At 44.0% G+C, this 23,550-nt stretch overlaps 1 protein-coding gene across 1 annotated transcript in view; it reads right to left on the reverse strand.

Moving 5' to 3' along the window:
• LOC306995309 (globoside alpha-1,3-N-acetylgalactosaminyltransferase 1-like) overlaps positions 1–23,550 on the reverse strand; it is an 85,918-nt gene that overhangs the window by 27,013 nt on the left and 35,355 nt on the right. The window contains exon 4 of the mRNA XM_079606813.1: positions 853–900. Coding sequence (XP_079462939.1) covers positions 853–900 — 48 coding nt within the window. The remainder of the gene's footprint in view (positions 1–852; positions 901–23,550) is intronic.

The following is a 23,550-nucleotide window of genomic DNA, read 5'->3' on the forward strand; positions in this document are numbered from 1 at the left end:
ATTATTATTAGACTCCTATATTATTGATAACAGATACTTCAGACCGGCTAGAGGGTGGTATTTAGCAGTATCTGTTATTAATAATATAGGAGTCTAATAATAATAATAAGAAAGCTATCAATAATACATACCTGTGATCCATCACCCATCCGCCATTTCGATCGATCCACTCGGTCTGGGGCTCGCGCTGATGACGTAGGCGAGAAGGACGCGCCTTCGTTCCTTGTACACACCCCAACCTCTTGACCCCACCCCCCACGTCAAATCAGGGACACAAAGCGAGGCGCAAAGAAAAAGGAAGCGCAAAGGAAAGCGTGCACCGCAGAGGCACGGATGACAGAAACGCGGATTTAAAGGAGCGGCGCAAAGGGAAATATGTGTTGCAGTCAATGCTGCTGAAGTTTTACTTTGCTAAACTTTATTTTTTCTCTCAGTGGTTAACTTTTCTTTTGCAATTATTTTATTTTATTTGCAAAAAAAACATTTTTTTTCCTCAATACTCTATTTTTATTTGCAAAACATTTATTTTTTTTGCAAAACATTTTTTTTTTTGCAAAACATTTTTTTTTTTTGCGAAACATTGTTTTATTTTGCAGATATATATGGCCCTATTTTGACTCCATAGAAGCCACCACATAAACAAAACTTCTGCAAAATAAAGTTCAGTGACTGCCATTACATAAAATACAGAAATGTGTGAGTTTAATGGATTGCATTTCTTGGGCGCTGAATATAATCCTTTTTCCAACACACAAGTCACAATAAATTGGAGCAAATCTGTTGAAGGAAGTGTTGTACTCACCCATGTGGTGATTGCAACAGAGAATTTTCCACACAAAAAAAAAAACTCACCCATGTGGTGATTGCAACAGAGAATTTTCCTGGTGCTCCTTTGATATTCTAAGAAATAAGAGATACAGCAGTTAATTCTTGTGCTCTGTAATATAACTTCTGTTGTATTTGTGTGTTTTTATTAGCATGTGTGGGCAGGCTTACTAATATTTTCCATGCGGAGTAAGATTATTGGTGTAACCATTTTAAGTGAAAACATAACCTTTTTTTGTCATATTGAACCTTTTTAATTCATGGAGTCAGATTAAAACGAGATAATTGCATATGCGAATGTGTCTTATTTAACCCAAAATACTTTGTCATGAGAAAAGACGGAACACGCAAGAAACCTTCCCCGTATTATTGGAAACCCCTTATTGGACTAATATAGCGCGGCTTACGTTAGGCTATCATGAGGATTGTAATGTTTAAAGCAAATGTCTTAACAAATGTCAGTAGGAAAGATTTAAAAACGAGCCGTTCATTCATAAATACCCAAGATCGCTGTGACAATACAGACCGAAAGACAACGAGCGCAGCGCTGAAAAGGGGCGGGGCTAAATAAGCTCTATAAGGCATTTCAGAAAGTTTGTAAACAATAGGCACCAAGATACTTCCAGGTGGCAGAACGCGAGCGGATCCTACTGACTAAGGCTATGTTCACACTTAGCGTCTTTTTTCAAACTGCCAGCGTCTGTTCTACATTAGAACCCTATGGAGTAAACCGTTTTTTCAAAAAAGTCCTGAGCGCTTTTTTAAACGCCACCACCGGCGTCTTTTTCTGCAGCTCAGAGCGTCTTTTAAAGTTGAAAAAAGTTTAACTTTTCTGAAAAGAACGCCCTACGTCAAGCGCCTTTTTGACAGCTGACCAATGACAAGCGAGTAGCGAGACCTGTCGTTTCCATAACAACAAGAAAAATGGACACGTGTCGGTAGAAAAACTAATCGTCCTTGTTTCGGAGCACAAGGAGCTGTTTGATATGAGTACACAACTCTATCATAACATACATCATAAAGAGGCTGTGTGGGCACACTACTGTTGCAGCTGTTGTTATAGCAACAAAAGACGCGCTCGGCTGCTATTTGTAACCGAACGCGCAGCGTTTTTTTTTTTTTTGCTAAAAAAACGCCGTTGTTAACTTTTTTTGTCAAAAAAGACGCTAAGTGTGAACGTAGCCTAAGGCCGTGTGTCCACCAAAGCGCTTTTTAGCGCGGCTGGCGTGTTTTTTCAATTGTTTTCCATGGGAGCGCCGCGTTTTTAAAACGCCATGAGCGTAACGAGGTGCTGAGCGTCTTTTTCACGCTGAAGTGCTGAGCGTTCGGCGTTTTTTACAGGTCGCCGAGAGTTGAAGAATGTTCAACTTTGGGTAAAACGCCGTGCTCATCACTGTCACAACTGTCCAATCACAGTGGAGGAGGGGCGGGACTAATACCACACCAACCAACGGATATTCTGTATCATAAGAAGCGTCTCAACTGAAAAAAAAACTGCGCTGCCAAAACGCTCTCAAGCGCCCACAGCTAGGCGTTTTCAGCTGGCTATAAACGCTTTGGTCCATCTACAAAATCATAGCAGAGCATTTATCTTCAGCCGAGGAAAATCAAGACCAATATTAGTCTCTTTTGAAGATCAGACTCATTGCCAGTCACTGCCTGAAGTAAAAGAGGGCTGCCAAGTTCCAACTCTCACACATTGACCGTGAGACTCACGCAATTGTCACTTTTCACACGCTCTCACGCCACACATATATTTTCTCACGCAATTTACCGAAATGTATATTTCTCATACATAATATCAACCAATCAGTGTTTTTCAACCGCGCAAAGAGGTCAATATAACAGCTGGAGAACAACTATGTCACATAACATTTACCTCAGGAAAGCCATTTAATGACCATATATAGCATGTCAATTTGGTTAGAAAAAAGGGCTATAGAGAGTATTTAGCTAATTATGTGAAACGTTAGGCCTAGGCCTACTTTATTAAATATTTATATATTAAATATTTTTACTTATATCATTAAATAGACTACAGTTGTTATTATGATAAAAAGCATTATTTTTAATTGTAAAAATTAATTGTTTAAATTTAAATGTTTAAGTTTTATTACATTTTTACTGCCGACGGTGGGTCTCCCTTCCAAGCAATTTACAAGTGTTGCCATAGGAACGCTTGGCTTTTGCCACCCGGAAGAACGTCTATTACTGCTGTTCCATCCAGCGCTCTGGAGACAAGACCATTAGTTGGTATGGGGTACTTCAATGCTTAGTTCTAAAACCTTTTGGAGATTTGTAGTATTACAAATGTTTAATTTAGATTCCAATACAATCAAATATAAACTGAGAAAGTTAAGTAGACTGAATTTTGCATTTGTGGATGATTATATCAGCTGTTAAACAGAGTTTCCAGCAAGAGATTCCTGCCAGTCCTGTTCTCTCTATTGTAAGTTAAATGAGTCAGATTACTGAGACTCCCACCCTTTGTCTTTTAATGGCTCTTGGAGCCCCTGGCCCAGTCGTTGACTATTAGACTGATTGGATTAGCAATGCATTTGAATGACACTGTTATGCTGATGAGATTAGAGCCGCGGAAAGTTTGGTAACGAGCTAACGCCTTTTTCATTTACATGCTTTGTTCAGGGTCTCATCCTCTATGTAATCCCTCCCCTCTTTGAAAAGTACCCGTATACCCGAATATAAGACGTCCCTGAATATAAGACGACCCCCCTGTGTTGTTGTGTCAGATGAATGAGACTAATTTTTAGTACTCACTGAGCTTCTGCTCAAACTTTAAAGGGGAGATGAAACATCCATGTTTTGGCACTGGTAGTAGCTACATATATTACAAAAATCACCTTGCCTAATTTTTTTTTTTTAAGTTGTTAAAACCACATATATGACAAATTATTTTCGTAATTTCTAGCTAGCTTTCTAGATAGCGAGTCGCCATTTTGAAGTGACGTCACAGCCTACGTAACGGGGTTGGTTGGGTCCAATGGTTAGTGAAGAGAATGCAGCATTTCTTTACCTGACTGAATGCGCGCTTGATTTAAAATGGAGAAAGACGAACTTGAAAGACCAGGGGCCTCATGTACAAAGACTTGCGTTGAATTCATACTAAAACATTGCGTACGGACAAAGCTGTAAATCTGCGTAGGCCTACGCACAAAAAAACCCAGATGTATGAATCTCTGCGTACGAAGGATCCCACGCATATTCTCTTTGTACATCCCAATTAACGTAAAATTGAGTGCACATGCACGAGCACAACGCCCCACCCAGTCTCCTCCCTTAATTAAATACATTTAAATATGGTAATGAGTCCACTTTGGCAAAAGAAAGCAGTAAGAAAATGGCTAAAGCAAGCGGCAAGAAATGAAACTTAACAGAAAGTGTATTGGAGGTGCTATACTATCAGAGGTAGAAACGAGAAAAAAATATTTTATTTGGAACTTTGTCCTCCGGAATTAATAACAACAGGAAAAAATATGAGTGGGAGAGTTTGGCTGATGCCGTCAATGCGGTGGGATCTGAAAGTCGCACTGTAAATGGCCAGAAAATCATTGTGGTCCCTAAAAACTCGTTCTCTTCGGATTCTGCAATTAGCAATGTCCTCTAATAAGGCCAAATCTGCCATTGCCATAGATTAAGGGTTGTATCAATTTGTATGCTTTTATGTGTTCTTACTTAATTGCATAATTGATAGAATATTCCCATAAGGCTCGTGTGACAATATATGTCAATTGTTTTATAAATTGCAAATTAATAGCAATGCTTCCCACAGGTGGTGGAGCGATAGAGCAGTGATGTGCGGGTCAATGTATAAACAACCCGCACCCGACCGATGTTTTCAACTAACCCGCCCGTAACTCGGACCGCAAAAAAAGAGAAAGAAAATATTGTACCCGACCCGCTTCCTTTTTTAAAGTACCTAGTAATGCTCATCGTAGCGTCATTGGGCCATAGACGTAGGAACTAGGGGTGCACATTTTTCTGAATGCATGTATGATAGCCTAGTGTTATGTAATAAAGGCTTGATTTATTCATTTATTTTGTTTCATTTTCTTAACAATTAAGATGCTGCATGTGTTTATCCAGTCTAACCGAAGTGTGCGTCTCTCCCCCGAATTTCCCAACAAAAGTCCCGCCCCCTCTCAGAAAATAGGCTACATAAAACTGACATTACTGAGCTATATGTGTTTAAAAGTAGCCTATTAAAATGGCACAATGGCATTGCTCAGTTCAACGTGTTGGGAAATCGGGCATTTTGCCCCGCGTCAGCTTTTATTCAAATGTTAATAACGCGCTCAACATTCAAAAGGTAAATAAGGATTTCCCACTTTCATCTCTGCTGCAGACTGAGCTCGTGCGTCATCCTCGCACCAGTTATTCAGACAATAAAGTGTATTTCATAGACAACTGTGTCTAGTAGCCTACTATATAAATTACAAAGGTTTAATTGGCATCTTTATTTCAAACGACCCGACCGACCACGACCCGAATATCATTAAAAATATTTTTGGATGACTCGTAACCGTGGCTGACCGCAGGCACCCGCTCATTTTGGATCAACCCGCGCATCACTGACTTGTAGAACAATTCGTTGTGTAATGTTTGCAACTTCACTTCATTGCCTGTAAGAGTCGCCAACGGACAAAAACAATAAGAAATGTACGTACGCCAGACATGAAATTGGCGTGGAGGAACGCACATTCTCGCGTTAATTTCACTGTTAGTACATCCGACCGTGAGCGTGAAAGCTGGCGTACGCAACGTTTTTGAGCGTACGCTGTGTTGATACATGAGGCCCCTGTTGAGCCCGTGTGTCCCATTGCCTATGCATTTGAGCCGATACGGCGTGAGAACCGAGCAGTGGTACGTCGGTATGTCGAACAGCTGGTGGTGGTTTGGGGAGAAGAGCGGGTTGGGATTGGGAACGCTGTCAGTGTGGCTGCTGTACTGCGATGCCCACCGTTTCAGAGTCATTCTGCTGTCAAGAGGCTGATCTTGACCATGTATTGCGTGGTCAGTGTTGTGCCCGTTCATACTTAAAAAGAACTAGCTCAAAGTTCAGTTCACACAGATGATAATGAACTAGTTCGTTCATAGTTTTTTTTTTTTTTTTTTTTTTAATGAACTAGGTTCACATATCTAAAAATGAACTAGTTCACGTTCATTTTTTAAAATTCTTTTAACAAAGATGTAGGCTATATTATTAATAATAATGTTATTTCAACACAGTATCTCGTTATTTCGAAATAATAGCCTATGTGTGCGTGCATCTGTAAATCCGGTGACGCGTGTATTGATTTTTATTAGCTAATAAACAAGTGTTTTCTCTAAAAGTGTCGACTCGACTGCAAAGATGAAGTTGACGATCGCCATCTCCGTGTGAACGCGCTTATAGAAAGAAATGCACATAAATAAGCCTAATGGATTATCAGAGAGTAGCCTTTTTCGTTTTGAATTATTTCGTTTAAAAACATTTCAAGCTTTGTGTATTTGATGTATTTGTCATGTCTGTGTGAGGCATACACTGAGTTTCGTTAAGTTAGGATGTGCTCTAGTTCACGTGCAATAAGTGAGCGCGCGGGCGCCTCCGTTATATTTGTTTCGTCGGCCTATTCATTAAAACAGGCAATTGGTTGATGAAAAATTGATTAACATTAAGATACAATTTATACAAAACGAAATTTACTTTAAAGAAAGGCTTTCTATAACAACTTCAACTTCAACGGTCAAAATCATGTCTGACCCGCTCCATGTCTCATATTGCGCATCCTATCTTATGGTGCGTTCACACCGGACGCGAATAGCGCGTCAGGCGCGAGTCATTTCAATGTTGACGGCGGTGATCCACTTGTCCGTGCGACACTTCTGTCGCGCTGCACTCCACTATATTCCTATGGGTGACGTCAAGCGACTTTGACGCGCTTGCAAAGCATTCCGGGAAGGCGGCGCTTCATTTGAAAAAATGCCGCGCGTCAAAAAGCTGGCCGATGCCCATCTTTATGCAAATGAATTCCGTTGAACGCGAGGCGTCTATCCAATAGAAGCACGCACATGGAGACGGAGGGAAGTCTCTCGCGGGTCCTTTGTTTTTGACTGGCCGCTGGCTGAAAACCACGCCCATAGCGGTAAACTAGAAGAACGCCCATCAACGTTCACATGTGGGGAGGCGTTGCGACACCACACGACATTCGTGTCGGACAAGTGGATCAGCACCGTAAGTCAATGCAAAGACGCGTTACGCGCGTAAAACGCGTGTAACGCGTCTTTGCATTGACTTAACATTGAAATCACTCGCGCCTGACGCGCTATTCGCGTCCGGTGTGTGGGTGCAGTTACTCGGTCGTGCTGTTCACTTTTCATAAATCAACATAGCCTAAATGAAAAAAAATAAAAATAACATTATAATATTTTAACAAATATGAAATGCGCTTTTTTAAATGGCTACAACAGTAGCCTATAGTAGGCCTACATAGACTACTCTCTATTTGTACAAATTTCTGCACATTAATTTAATTCTGAATTTTGCACACACAAGTTGAAAGGCATTTGTTCAAATCAAGTTCACGGATAATTGTGCGTGCATTTATAAGCCTAATCATTATGATACTAAAATCCTAACAAATAGGCTATGTACAAAAAAATCAGATGAGCCCATAATATGAACGGTTAAGCATTTTCCTCCCATAGAAAACCATTACTGCACCCACACACCGGACGCGAATAGCGCGTCAGGCGCGAGTGATTTCAATAGGCTTGTTTGAGATGCGCCTTGCCTCGCCTGAAGTGTAGTCGAGAGTAGGCGGCTGCAGTGAGGGGAGGAGTGGAAAAAGCGCAGGCAAGCCGGACAATTTTCTCTTCTCGCAGTGGATCTGACACCTGTGAGATCAAAGATGCATATCGCGGGATTCACGGGATTCACGCTCGTGCACAGTGTTGCTAATAAACTGGATGTAATTTAAGTTCTGTTGCTTTTATATGAAAATAAATATAATGAACAAGACACCCAAAGCACTTGTTTAATCCCATTCCAAATAGGCTACTTGTTTATCAATCTTTTTTCTTTCTTTAATACAGACATGTTATATAGCCTATAGGCCTATATTTTTGATAAAAATTACATAATCACATAATCCATATGATCGCACGGTCAGAGAGTTTGGGAATACTCACACATAATTTGTACACATAAAAACACGAAATCAGAGTTTTAAATTCAAACATTTTAAAAGAGAACAATACGTCAAGGTTGTTTAAACCAATGAGTATTAAGCTGTGTCGTCAGCAAGTCGTTTCCCATCATGCTTTTGATCAGCGCAGTCGGTGGAGAGCAACTGCGCGCAACTGCAGAATCCGACAGGTGTGCCTTGCGCTCGCGAGAGATTTTTGACATACGTCAGCATGACATCAGAGCCAGGCGGAAGGCAGTCGGACACATTTCTAACCGGCATGCATCTCGCGCTGATCACCGGTGATCGGTTCTGCGCAGATTTTGCTCATCTCAAACAAGCCTAATGTTAAGGCCGGTGACACACTGGATGCGTGGCGTGAGCGTGGCGTTTCTGTTGCGTGTCAGCTGCGTGGCGGATGCGTCGCGTTTTCTGTGTCTTTACACACCAGAAACGTGCCTGACGCGGCGCTGGCGCGCTGCTGCTGCTGTAGGTGACAGAGGGAGGCCGCCGACAGGCTCTTGTCTTCACGACAACAGTTTCAACTTTTTTCACACACCTTCACCTTCCAAAATCAGATTTTCAAAAATAGACTATGTTTGACAGGTGCAATATTTGAAAATCGATTTTTATTTTTTATTTTTTTTTATTACATTTATATCTGAATTTATGTCAACCTATAGACTTTCAAACATTAAAATGTCATTAATTAATATGTAATTGTGTACAAAATGACATATAAACATGTTTTCCTATTCAATTTTGCCTGGAAACGCTTCCAACACGCTTGCGTGTCGCGTGAAAAATAGGCGTCGGTTCTATTTCTAGCATGCACGCGTTTTCCGCGCGGCTCATGCCGCGCCTGAGACGCGCGTCTCACGCAGGCAGTCTGCAAGCTCTAACCTGTTAACATGGGAGCCGAAATAAAAACGGACACGCCACGCAGCTGAGACGCTCACGCCACGCATCCAGTGTGTCACCGGCCTTAAGTCAATGCAAAGACGCGTTACACGCTTTACGCGCGTAACGCGTCTTTGCATTGACTTAACATTGAAATGACTCGCGCCTGACACGCTATTTGCGTCCGGTGTGAACGCACCATTAGGCTATAAGAACGCTTAATGTGGCTTAATGCCCAGACGTGTTGGAAGTGGCAATGCTCTCCCTGAAGGATGTCCGAGCGAGCGGAGACACTGGAGCGTCCCATCAATAGCTGGTTGGACCGATAAAAATAGCTACATGCTAACTTACTGGACTAACTGTTAGACAAGAAACGGGAATATGATGGCAGACATCGCGAACAATGTTTCCATGTGCAGTTAGTTAACATATAACGTAGACGTCGTCTTTTTGTGTGGTAATCTATCTCTGTTAGGCAGTGGGCCAAGTCTGTTTTTCTCCTTTAGTTTTCGATTTGATAGATCTCCTCCAGGGAACTGGTTAATTTTTTATAACTGGCTTTATAAATTGTTGTTGAGCACATTACTGCTTGTTTCCAACGTCAATTGTTGCACATTAAAAATATAACGTAGATATAATCTCGCTAGCTAACCACAAAATGTTAGCCGGAGTAAGAACCAATCAAAGCTCGTGTTGTTACCTTGTCAACTTGAGTTGACCAATCACATTATTTGAACCGGTGCCCGAAGACCCGGATGTGAACTGAACTCGCGGGCGCGGCGGCCGGTCAGTGGCGAGTCCTCCGTTTTTTGGCTACAGTGTATGACTGCACCACACATCGTGGAAAGGTAGGTAACTGATTAGCACTAGCATTATCCGAAACATTGTAAAAAGTCTGAATGCATTGGTCTTGGCATATGTTCGCCGAATGCTACACACGTGGGTAATGGTAAGCTATTTTTGTCGTTTTAAATGTAGTATACGGCAAGTTGGCTAGTGTTAGCACCTGAAGTAACTTTGTATGGTAGGATCAGCTTTTTTTTCTGTGGATACCGCAAGCTAATTATTTATTTAACTGTGTGTTGTAAAGAGTTTATCAAGGGCTTATTTGCATTTGTCTTAAAATGTTGACTATGACGCTGAAGTTTTTTTTTTTTCGTCCAGAAGAAGAAAGTTTTAAAGTTTTTTTCCATCGTTCAGCCCCTTCCGTGTAACTAGCTAACAGTTATATGAATTTATCTTATTTGAAGTGAAGCTTATGTACTGCGGGAGTATTTCCCAAACATCTCCAGGAGTAAGTTACACGATACACGTTGTCCTGCCTGTTTTAGACAACTCCCTGCTCCAACACAGATGATTTAAACAGCTTCCATAGTTCATAATGAGTTGACAGTTTGAATCAGCTATGTTGGGGCAGTGAGATGTCTAAAACACACACGGTTATATAGTTAGCTTACGTTATCTCCTGATTCCTGTCTAATCCCACATTGTATTTTGTATATTTTGCATGCGTTTCCTCTCCTGACGGTGAAGCCGACATCTGTAGGGCAGAAGGCAGACGCTCTTGGAACACCTCACTTGGGTGAAGTAGGCAACATATTAACGGTATCTCCATGAGGCAACGTCCACGTTGGATTTATTTTGTATAGTTGGCTAATGTTATAGTAAGGCAAACATTAGATAAGGGGTTTTCAAAGTCTGAGACTGCGTGCCTTAAAACAAAGCGTGGGAAACGACGTGCCCCCCACCACATTTTTAGTTTACTTGGTAAGTTTCGCTCAATTCCTGGATGCCTTTGGGATATAATTATATATTTTTTATCCCATAGGCACTCAACATTTGAGCCAAAATAGCCTAATATTGCTGAACATAACTTCTTACTGCACCAAACAGTTATAAACAAAGGTCTGTCCTAAGGCATTTATTAGTTTCAGCCTGATGAGGGGAAAACAGTTCCCCAAAACTACTGTATCTGAACTCTCACACATGTGGGCTATTCTGTGTGATCTCCTTTTGATAACTAATGCAAGTAATGTAATAGTTTCACTTCCATTGATCCTCCCCTGAAACTGTTTGGAGGCCCGCCACACACTTTGAAAACCCCTGAGTTAGATTATCAACGGCTAACTAGGGCTATTTAGTGAATTTACAACACCAGACAAAAACGAACTTGAACCAGATTAACTTTTATTAGTGTCATGTTATTTAAAGATGTACTCAGGCCATGGCTGCACGCTCACAATGTTGTGTGTTTCATCCTTAGACAGCGTTGGTGCAGTTCCTACATATGGCGCTTTTCCACTGCATGGTACGGTACGGCACGGCACGCTTTGGTGCTTTTCCACTGCATGGTACGGTACGGCACGGCACGCTTTGGTGCTTTTCCACTGCATGGTACGGTACGGTTAGGTACGGCTCACTTATGGCGCATTTCAACTGCATGGTACGGTACGGCTCGCTTTAAATGGTACCACCTCTGTTGAGGTTCCAAGCGTACCGTACCGATACTAAATGTGACGTGAACAAATGATGCCCAACTTGTTTGAGAAAATAAGGTTATTGGGCTTTTTGCCCTAGAAGCAACATGTATAACTTACAGCACTTCATATTGTCGCACACCGGCTGTCAATCGCGTCCCGCTTTGTTGTTATGCGGTCTATGTAAATTTCTATGTATGTCACGGGTGATCAATAACCTTAGAGGTCTTCTGACGGTAAGTGCACAATGTATAGTATATCTCGTGTAGACAAAAAGTATATAAAGACTATTTAAATCGCAGGATTTCGTTATAAAGAGAGCAAAGTTACTGTATCAAATATGTTGGTTGTCAGGGAGACGTGACAGGTTGTCAAGGAGACGGGTGATTTGTTTACGTTTTCTGGCGCTACGATTTAGTAGTTCTACAAATTTGCCCGTTTAAAAATGTAAGAGTTTAAATCGATATCTTCATAAAATGTGCACACATCAACGTTGGAAACAATGATTACACTACTTATAAGAATTTTTACATGCCATCTGTAAACAAATCACTTAGTTCCTTGGCAGGGATCTGTGAAATTCACAATTTCGGGGTCCGGCCCACGGCCTATGTCATTCACTGCACACAGAGCCAACCAACCCCGTGACGTCATAGGTTCGAATTCTGCAAAATGGCGGCGCCCTGGCCGCGAAAGTTAAAACGTTTTTTCTTGTTTCTTTTATATCCTTACATTTTTCACGTTTCTTATATATTTTTTGATTATAGTGGAAATCCATCTTGTAAATTATGTAAACTTGATTGAGTGCTTCATCTCCCCTTTAATGTCCGAACCAAAATCATCACAATCAAGAACCCCCTTCTTCTACCCCTGTCTCCACTAGTCCTTTCTCACCCGCTAGCCCCCTCTGCAGGTCTCATTAAGTATCACACTGTTTATTCATTGCAAATCAACACATCCCCCTTTCTTTGAAACTGAGAACAACAACAACAAAAAAACATACCTTAACATATGTAAATAACACCTGAATTGTACAAGATTCACATTTTATCTTATATATATATATTATATATATAATATATATATATATATATATATATATATATATATAACTATAACTTATATACAGAGGTGGAAAGAGTACTGAAAATTTGTACTCAAGTACAAGTACCGTTACATTGCTGAAATAATACTCAATTACAAGTAAAATTACTGGTGTCAAAAAAGTACTTAAGTAAAAGTACAAATTACTCTTCTCAAAAACTACTCAGAGTACTAGTTACTAGTTACTTTTTACCCGGCGATAGTTGATATATTACCAATAAATATTCAATCAAATCATAGATTTATGTAGAAAATAGCCACTTTTAACACATTTTTACCTTATTGACGAAGGATATTAATTAGTGGTCATGATAATGGAATTTCTAAGTTCAATATGTACAATGTAGTAGGTAATGCAGTTAAACAGACTATGTTATTTGTACAAATCATACAAATGCCCCATTCCGAAACATTTCTAACATATTGATTTACATTGTAAAAAAATTAAAGATCCACCTTTGATTGTTGAAAGTTTTCCTGGTGCATTTCACTTACAGGCAATATGATTTTCTGTAGCATTTTCTCAACTTTTGACAACGTTTAATTCAAGAGCATGTAGAGATTGGAGCTGGGCGTCATTTGAGTCTGCAGTGAGAACCATTTGGCAAGATTCGCGATTACACATGACATGACACAGTCCGAGAGCGCACACTCGTTCTCTTACGTAGAGTTCTCTCGTACTGCGTCGAAGAACGCTACGGGAAAGTATTTCTTTGTCGAGATTGAAGCCTAAAAATTAATCCTTAATTTTGTAAATATTGTAAAACGCTTTTTTGTAGCATACAACCCTAGGCGGAGCAATATCGCTCACCCATTGGCTGCTCCGCCAGAAAAGCACAGCCTATGCGAGGCCAGAGACGCTGACCAATGAGGGCGCTTCGCGCCCTTCTGCGTCACCTCCCGCCAAAACAGGCGTGGCCTAGGCCTATAAATACGAGCATAGCTGTCTAACACACTGATTTTTCTTAATTCACGAAGCTGCACGCATCGTTGGATTGGATTCGAGCCGCCACAGCCGTTTGGAACAGCACTTCAGCAGGACGAGCCTTTTCTCTGAAGCTGCCGCCTTCAGCCGCCGTTCCCTGCTGCGCTTCTCCGGCGTGGAATATCCTTTACATTATGTGTGTGTGTTTTGTGTGTGTGTTCGCCGTCGCGACACACAGTTTTTCCACCACTAAAAGAGCCGAGCGTCTTTTTCAAGATGCCTCGCACCTCCTGTGGCTCGTGTAGAGCCCCGCTCAGCGACGGGGACCACGTGCTTGTGTTTCCCGCCTGTAAGGATCACGCAGCTTCAGCTCTCGTCGATGGCGGCTGCCATCACTGTGATTTGATGCCTACGGTGACTCTGCGGACTCGCCTGGGGTTCATTACTGAAGCTGCATCTTTCCGCCCGCTGTAGTGCCGCGCCGTGAAAAGCGCCGTGCTCAGCGGAGCCCGGAACCTCCCTCCACCGCGAGGTGCTCGCCGCTGCTGCCGCCAGCTTCTCCGCCCGCTTCGCTGGACTCTCTGACCGACGGACAAGGGCCGCTGTGTGCCGCCGCGTCCGTCATGGACGAGGAAGGTGAAACCGCGTCTGTGGAGGACGACTGCTATTCTCTCCTCGCTTCGGGTAGCAAGGGATGGGCGAGCTCCGAGGATCTCCCCTCCCCCGCCGCTCGTGAGCGTCGACGGAGAAAGACCAGCATCGATGCGCTTACCGGCTGGATGGCTGCTTTTCTGCAGAGGAACGTACGTTACCGTCCTCACGACCCGCGCCTTTTTCTTCCTGAATTCACGAAGAAATCGCGGAGTCCCGGAAAGCCCCGTTTTCAGCCAGGATGCGCACTTCTGCTTCGAGGAAAGCTAACGTTACAGTGTTAAAATCCCGCCGCGGCCGGATTTCACTAAAATGTCTCGCTCGCACAGTCCCAACATACGCGACCGTGCCAGTGTATTTTGCAGTCACCAAATCGGCATCATGGCCCGTTTGCCTGCACACAAACGCCATTTTCACGACGCCCCAGGTAAATCTGAAAATGTATTTTCTGGTGTCCCGGCCACGGCCGATGGTGTAATGTGTGTATCCGTAATGCCCACGACCCAGTGCCCATTCGTACACACAAGCACAGCCCTACACAACAGGGCTTGCACACATAAAATCGACTCTGTCGATTGTGCGTCACATGTAAGTTAGTGAACGTGCCCGCTTTTCAGTGCCCACAATCACTACACACTGTATGTCCCGTGGTTTCTGTAAAAACGAAACGAATGCACGGTCAGTCGGTTCTGATAGACAGTACTCTCTGCTACACGGTGTCCCGGCCACAGCCGATGATGTAATGTGTGTAACTGTATGCCCACGACCAGTGCCCATTCGTACACACAATACAGGGCTTGCACACATAAAATCGACTCTGTCGATTGTGCATCGTATGTAGTGAGCGTGCCCGCTTTCAAGTGCCCACAATCACTACAAGCTACATGTCACACGTTTTCTATGAAACGAAACCGATGCACGGTCAGTCAGTTCTAATAGACAGTACTCCCCAGTGCTATAAATGTACCCGCGTTCACGCACCCACATTTATTCTCAAACATGCCGAGCCGTACGGGGCTCGCACCGCGCGCTCTCTCTCTCAGCTGAGAGAGCTGAGCGCGCGCGGGCTGCCCGCTCGATTAAGCGCGCCCCCCGCATCATACGCTGCAATGGCGCCCATGTTACAGCACACGACTGCTCTCGTGTCGCCGCCATTTCGCGACCAGAGCCCGGTTTTTCAACCCGTGCAAGCACAGCCCCGTACAACACAGGGTCTGCACACATAAAATCGACTCATGCCGATTGTGCTTTACATGTAGTGAGCGTGCCCACTGTCCAGTGCCCACAACCACTACACACTGCACGTTCCGCGTTTTCTGTAAAAACGAAACTAACGAACGGTCAGTCAGTACACAAACAAAGTGTCCCCGGTGTTATAAATGTGCCCGCCACCAAGCGCCCACGTTTATTCACAAATATAACGAGCCCTACGGGGCTCGCCCCGCGCTCTCTCTCTCAACTCAGAGAGCCGAGCGCGCGCGGGATGCATACTGTGTTAAACATGCCCCCCGCCTCACACGCCACGGCGTCCATGTTACAGCACACGGTTGCTCTCGTGTCGCCGCCATTTCGCGACCAGGGCCCAGATTACATTCAACCCCTAGTCACACGTGCAGATGCATTGGAAAGACTTCCCGGGGTCTCAGAATGGGTGCTAGAGACTATAAAAAGAGGCTATTCGCTACAGTTTCATCGACGCCCTCCCCGTTTCACGGAGAAAGTCGAAACCACGGTAAAAACAGAAGTAGCACACCTACTTCGAGCCGAAATAGCGAAGCTATTGAGCAAAGGGGCCATAGAGCCTTTATCTCAAGCTCAAAGCGAAGGGGGTTGGTACAGCAGATATTTCCTGGTACCCAAGAAAGACGGGGGTCTCAGACCCATTTTGGATCTAAGACGTCTGAACAAAGCGCTAGCAAGGCGAAAGTTCAGAATGCTCACGACCAGAAAAATCCTCGCGCAGATTCGCCGAGGAGACTGGTTTATGGCGATAGATCTGAAAGACGCGTATTTTCACATACAAATTGCGTCACGTCACAGGCGATTTTTGAGATTCGCCTTCGAGGGCCGGGCATATCAGTACACAGTCCTGCCATTCGGCCTATCCCTAGCACCTCGTACATTTACAGTGTGCATGGACGCGGCGCTGGCACCCCTGAGACTCCGAGGCATTCGAATTCTGAACTATTTGGACGATTGGCTGATTCTGGCTCAATCGCCTTCAGAACTCGCTCACCACAAGACACTAATACTCGATCACCTCGAGTGCTTAGGTCTGAGAGTCAATTGGGAGAAAAGTTCACTGTTTCCCAGTCAAAGGGTCTCCTTTTTAGGACTGGATCTGAACTCGCTGTCATCACAGCGCAGGCAGGACACCCTGCAAATGGCGAAATCCTTCTGCAGCGGCCATTTAGTGCCGCTCAAGAGATTTCAGAAAATGCTAGGCCTCATGGCCTCAGCCTCAGCGGTACTGCAGCTGGGCCTGCTGCGCATGCGCCCACTGCAGTTCTGGTTGAAAGCGCGCGTACCGCGCCGAGCATGGTTGCACGGTCGTTATCGCCTCAAGGTCAATCAGGAATGCATTTCAGCCCTGAAAACCATGGAGAGCGTCAGACTGGTACCGGTCAGGTGTAAGCCTGGGGACTTCCTCGAGCCTGAAGGTGGTGTCCACGGACGCGTCCACCTCAGGCTGGGGAGCACTGCTCGACGGCAGACCGTTCTTTGGCCAGTGGCCAGAACGAGCCAAACTACCGCACATAAACTGCCTGGAAATGATGGCGGTGGACTTTGCGCTGAGGCGTTTTTGTCCCCGGATAAAAGGGCACCACGTCCTGGTCCGTTCGGACAACATGTCGGTAGTAGCCTACATAAACCGCCAGGGGGGCGTGAAATCCCGAAACCTATTCAGGTTAGCGGAACGCATACTGGTATGGGCCCAGCACAACCTGCGCTCGTTGAGAGCAATGCATGTGCCAGGCCACTTGAATGTAGGCCCAGACAGACTCTCACGGAACAATGTTCCGACGGGAGAGTGGTCTCTACACACACAGACAGTGCGTCTGCTGTGGAAAACGTTCGGCAGAGCGGAAATAGACCTGTTTGCAAACCAGGAAAACGCTCACTGCCCAGAATTCTTTTCAAAGAGCACGAACGCGCTGGCCAGTGTCTGGCCCCGCCGTCCGCTCTATGCTTTTCCTCCTGTCTCACTCCTGCCTCAAGTGCTGGAGCGTATCGAGGAAAGCGGATGCGCGGTGCTACTAGTCGCTCCGTACTGGACGAATCAACCCTGGTTCCCAGTTTTGATGCGACTGAAGAGTACTGCCCCGTGGCCGATTCCAGTGAGGAGAGACCTCCTCTCGCAGGCCAAGGGCTCGATTTTGCATCCTCACCCGGAGCTCTGGTCCCTACACGTATGGGCCATAAACGGGTACCCGCTAACCTCCAGAAGGGAGTGTTAGACACGATCGAACAGGCTAGGGCTCCGTCTACTAGACGGCTCTACGCTTCCAAATGGTCGGTGTTCTCTGGTTGGTGTTCAGACCAAGGTCTGTCACCACTTCAGTGCAGGGAAACGGAGATTCTCTCCTTCCTCCAAGAGCTATTGGATAAGGGAAGAACCCCATCCACGCTCAAAGTCTATGTGGCTGCCATATCTGCGTTCGTTAATCCGACGCTTGGCCATTCACTGGGCAGAAACGACCTGGTGGTCCGTTTCCTTAGAGGAGCCAGGAGGTTAAACCCTCCAAGGCCTCCTTCAGTCCCCGTTTGGGACCTTTCTACAGTGTTGAACGCTATGAAAGGGGGCCCCTTTCGAGCCTATTCACTCAGTTGACATGAAACACCTGTCTTTCAAGACCGTGTTTCTTTTGGCTCTCGCTTCAGTGAAGCGCGTGGGGGATTTGCAAGCGCTCTCAGTTAGAGCTTCTTGTATGAAGTTCGGGCCAAACGACTCTGTAGTCGTGTTGAAACCGAAGCATGGGTATGTACCTAAGTCCCTCAACACACCGTTCAGGGCTCAGGTCATTTCCCTGGCGGCCCTGCCGGCCTCGGAGGACGGAAATAGCTCCCTTTGCCCGGTCAGGGCATTAAGAGCTTATGTGTCCCGCTCCGCTGTTTTTCGACAGACGGAGCAGCTCTTTGTTTCGTTCAGTGGGCGCTCTAAAGGGCGAGCCGCGACGAAACAGAGTCTATCTCGATGGGTAGTGGATGCCATTGCGCTAGCCTACGCATCTAGAGGTTTGGAATGCCCCCTGGGCATCAGAGCACATTCTACGAGAGGCATGGCCTCTTCGTGGGCTTGGTATAGCGGAATCTCGTTACAGGATATTTGTATGGCGGCAGGCTGGGCCTCCCCGTCTACATTTATACGGTTCTATAACCTAGAGGTTCCTGCGTTGCAGGCTAAACTGCTCTCGGTCTAGAAGACTATGTTAGTGTTCCTGCCCCGCGTTGCGGCCCAGGTCACTTCAATGTTAAGCATCACTCACTGACAATGTGTCCCATGAGCATGCTATTACCCCTCATATATATATATATTTCATATATATGTTATTATGCCCTTAGAGGCACTACTATAAAGGGATGATGCTATTTTTAGCCGCTCTCCCTATACTTCTTGGGGTAGGCACTTGTATGCCAGGGCGCGCGCGCCCTTAGGTGTCTGTGTCGGTCCAAGAACACGCATGGCGGGTTACATAGGGTTCCCGTAGCGTTCTTCGACGCAGTACGAGAGAACTCTACGTAAGAGAACGTACTCGGTTACTAATGTAACCTCGGTTCTCTCTAGGAGAGGAACGAGTACTGCGTCTCATGCCATGCGTGTCCACGCTGCGTCGCTTTCGTGACGAAAATCAGTGTGTTAGACAGCTATGCTCGTATTTATAGGCCTAGGCCACGCCTGTTTTGGCGGGAGGTGACGCAGAAGGGCGCGAAGCGCCCTCATTGGTCAGCGTCTCTGGCCTCGCATAGGCTGTGCTTTTCTGGCGGAGCAGCCAATGGGTGAGCGATATTGCTCCGCCTAGGGTTGTATGCTACAGAAAAGCGTTTTACAATATTTACAAAATTAAGGATTAATTTTTAGGCTTCAATCTCGACAAAGAAATACTTTCCCGTAGCGTTCTTCGACGCAGTACTCGTTCCTCTCCTAGAGAGAACCGAGGTTACGTTAGTAACCGAGTACGATATCTGAGTCCAGTTTATTCGTAGGCCTATATTTGAGAGCTCGCGTCCAGTTTTCTGAGATTACATGAATGTGCCCTTGCGTTAGAATATTGCGCTCGCGACATTTGCCATTCAAATATGCCATAGAAACCTGCAGGTATGAATCAAATGATGCGCAATACCTGCAATCCCGCGCTGAGGGGAGGGTGTCAAACTCGCTGTCGGAGAGATGAGAGAATGAGAACGCGCAGCTGGTATCGGTGTAGTTTGTTTCAGTCCAGCCATTAATCACTCTGAGCTAACGTTACTTGCCTCCTTCACTTAAATCAGCTCTTAAAAACCTCCGACTGCGGCGGCTTTTTTCAGTCCAAATATCAGGGTTTTTATTGGTCCGTTTACGATCAGATATTTTTATTGGCTACCGAAATGCCGGTAAAAGATTTGAATATTAATTCAAATTGTACTCAGTAACGAAATATGATTTTACAAGTAGCGAAGTAGATTACTTAGCTTAATACTTGAGTACAAGTAAAATTACAGATTTAAAAATATAATCAAAAAAGTACAAGTACCCGAAAAAACTACTTAATTACAGTAACGTGAGTAGTTGTAATTCGTTACTTCCACCTCTGCTTATATATATATAAAAAATAAAAAAAAGATGAAAACTAGTATTTATTCACAGATCGAGTCTGACTGGTCTTCTGACTTGACGCTCAGATCTCCTTTAAACAGGTGACTCTGTGTGACCATCACTTGTGTCCACATGCACACATCCATCTGATTTCAGCTCTGGCACTGACTCTGCATGTGACACGAAAGCACTATCATCTTTATCTTCTGTTTCTCTGAAAGTCTCTTTGGTTCTGAGAAGGTTGCGACGGTTCCTTCTGAGCACGTGACCCTCCTCAGTCCTTACTTCATAGGATCTCGGTCCGACCTCCTGGAGAACAGTAGCTTTTCATGCATCCTGGTCTTGAATACGCACTACATCATCTTTGGCAAGTGGTCTGAGTGTTTTGGTTGACTTGTCATAACGCTGTTTTTGTTTCTATTTTGTATTCTCAAATTTTGTCTGTATCTCAGCCTTCTCCTTGATGTATTTATAGGCAGGTAGGGTTGTGCACAACCTGCGATTCATCAACAGTTCTGCTGGGGATAAACCACATTCAAGCAGGGTCGTTCTGTAGCTTAGTAAAGCTAAATAAGGATCCGACTTGCTGTCTGTGGCTTTTTTGAGTAGCTGTTTGATGATATGCACACCCTTTTCAGCTTTGCCATTTGCCTGTGCATGTTGTGGACTTGAAGTGACGTGGTGAAATCCATATTGTCTTGCAAACTGTTGCCATTCCTTGCTGTTATAACAAGGACCATTGTCACTCACTACAATCTCTGGTATCCCATGCCGGGCAAATATGGACTTTACATGAGTAATGACACTGTTGGATGTTGCACTTGTGAGCAGAGCAATTTCAGGAAAATTTGAGCAGTGGGGAGATCTTGAACCATCATAGGCTCCCTTGCCTGTTTGCTCTGGTACTTGTTACAGGTTTCGCATTTTCCTATCATGTTTTCAATTTCTTTGTTGATCCCCGGCCAATACACGGCGTTCCTGGCTCTCCTTTTACATTTCTCAATGCCAAGATGCCCCTCGTGTAGCCTACGAAGTATCTCTGGCCTCAGGCTGTGTGGAATGACAATTCTACAGTCTCTCAATAACAGTCCATTTGCCACACTTAGCTCTGATCTTATATGATAGTACTTCGGACAGGACCCCTTGGGCCAGCCACTGTGAATGTTTTCCATCACTGTATGTAGCTTTTTGTCTTTGATTGTTTCGTCACTAATCTCTTTTGCTTTAACGTGAGATACAGGTAGAGACTCAACGATCATGTTGACATGATTTTCAATGTCATTTTCAGTGGAGCAAGCAGCAGTACTCAATTATGGCGCATCTGCCAGCACTAAGTGCTTGCCTGGTGTGTAAACAAGCTCAAAATCATATCGTTGTAATTTCATGATGAGCCGCTGAATCCTCTGTGACATCTCATTGAGATTCTTTTTTATGATTGCCACAAGGGGGCGATGATCTGTCTCAACTGTGAAAGTGGGAAGCCCATAGACATAGCAATGAAAGATCTGTAATCCATAAGCTAGTCCAAGACATTCTGTAGCGTTTGAGGGCGAACCAAACACAAATGAATCTTCCAGGTGATTCGTTCAAATATAATTCCACACAGAACTCAACACTCCAGACCCCGGCTCCAGCCAGTCTACCATAGCCAACGAAAACCCCCCAGTAAGGAATTTATGGCCTTAAGAGATGAGCCCAACAACGAAGAACGTTGTCAAGTTAGATAGTTTGGGAAAGACTGATTGGTTCAGAGATGGCACGGCTCTGGCACCCACCAAGATTAATGACATGTAAAACAGACCTCCTTTTCTTTGAGGACCTTTGAACGACCTCCTCAAAACCCACAGAGACTAAGACTTTACATAGAAAATTACATAAAATCATCCCAAAACAATTCTTGATGAACTTCTTACCAAACATAATCCAACTACATAATTATATATTGTGTTTACAACCTCTATATGTATGTCTATTATGCTTAGATCATATAAGTCATGTAATGGTTATAACTATTAGATGTTTGAATGAAAGTGTGTCGTGCTTCCTATCAGTACGATCATATGTTCGTAATTCAGAAGATGGCTTGATTGAAATCTGTGTGAAATTTTTCGTATTCTTATAATAGTAATGATGTCTAAACTGTGGCCTCTGTACTCTGTAGAGTAAAGAGATCACAGATAACGCATGATTTACGACGTGAGGTGAAGAAAATGCCACCTCTCAAATAAAGACAGTGCCTAATTGGTCAGAACTCATCCAGGAGGCTGGACAAATATTTGAGCTTAAAACCCGAACAAAGATTCAGAAGTTTGGAGGAGAAAGAAGTTTAGCAAGAAGGAAGGAGGAGTAGAAGGAAAAAGACCGTTAGCGGAAGAGCAGATTTACTCCCTCCAGACAAGTAACCATGTAACGTTAGACGAGCGGACGAAAGAACCCAAATCAAGATCAGAAGAACATGGGTTAAACAGCTTCAGTCAAGCCATCTAAACTCGCCTCACTTTTCTTTATTTCTCTTAGTTTTCTTTTCTTTCCCGTTGAAAGTCTCGGTTCTAAGTTAAGTTTTGCTGCAAAGTTTCGTTTAAACGATTCGACTGTGAACCCCGCTTCCAACTTCAAAGACTTTCCATCCATCCGCCAACACACCACGTGATTGGCCGCCCAAGACATCTATCCAGACACGAGAAGACTGCCAGCCAATCAACGAACCCGGGAAACCCCTTTTTACGCCAACAAAAGGAATCCCCAAAGGAACGCAAAAACAAGCAAGTAACCTCCAGACTCTTAACTGAACTGGTGCATTAATATAAATTGAATAACCCGCCTAAGAAACGATAGAAGGGTTAAATTAAGGATTGATGGTTCGTTCAGGTCATGTCTTATAAGTGCATATAGAAACTTGGGATTTCATCACCTTGCTCTTAAAACTCATTCTTTCCTCACTCTCTCTCTTTCTGCAACTCGTATGAATGTGTGTGTGCGTGTGTTTGTGTTAGATATTAGTTTTATGTGTTAGAATAATCAATAAAGTCTTGCTTATATTTGGAAGATAATTGTTCTTGTGTTATGTGCTTACAAATTTAATGTCTTAAACTGCTGATCTAAGTTACCTTGCTAATAAATAGTGTTTTCACTATAGTTTGGATATTTATATCCGCTGCAGAGCTGCAGTTACGGCCCGTTCAAATGAACGCTGAACGAGTCATTTGCTCGGCCGTATGAATGATTCTTTTGAAGATTCCCTATAAATTAATTCATAATTCCTTTGAGCTAAATTGACCCTTTCAAACGTATTATACATATAGTCCATGAGCCAGGGCCCCAAATTTGGTCCATCGGTATCATCTGGGGGGACAAAGTCTCATAGTGATTTTTGGCAAGGTATACACCCCTAGTACTAGAAAAATCACGATAGCAGTGAAGGGGTGGTAGCGAAATCACTTTTTTCAGCATATGAAGTTACTAACCCCCTAAGATAAATTCTGTTTTTGAAATCTGGTGTATATCTGGTTTAGTCTCATGCTAGGGATATTGTCAATATTCTATAATATGGTGCTTGGTATCGTTGGAAAGGGGACCTTTTAGGCTTTCATTTAAGCCCAGTACTGAATCTGTCTGACAAACACAGAGGTCACATGACTTCTTTAAACCAGAAATAACACACATTTGTTAACAATTTCCGCCTAAACTGTA

Source organism: Phoxinus phoxinus (genome assembly GCF_949152265.1).
Source record: "Phoxinus phoxinus genome assembly, chromosome: 3".
Taxonomy (NCBI): Eukaryota; Metazoa; Chordata; class Actinopteri; order Cypriniformes; family Leuciscidae; genus Phoxinus; species Phoxinus phoxinus.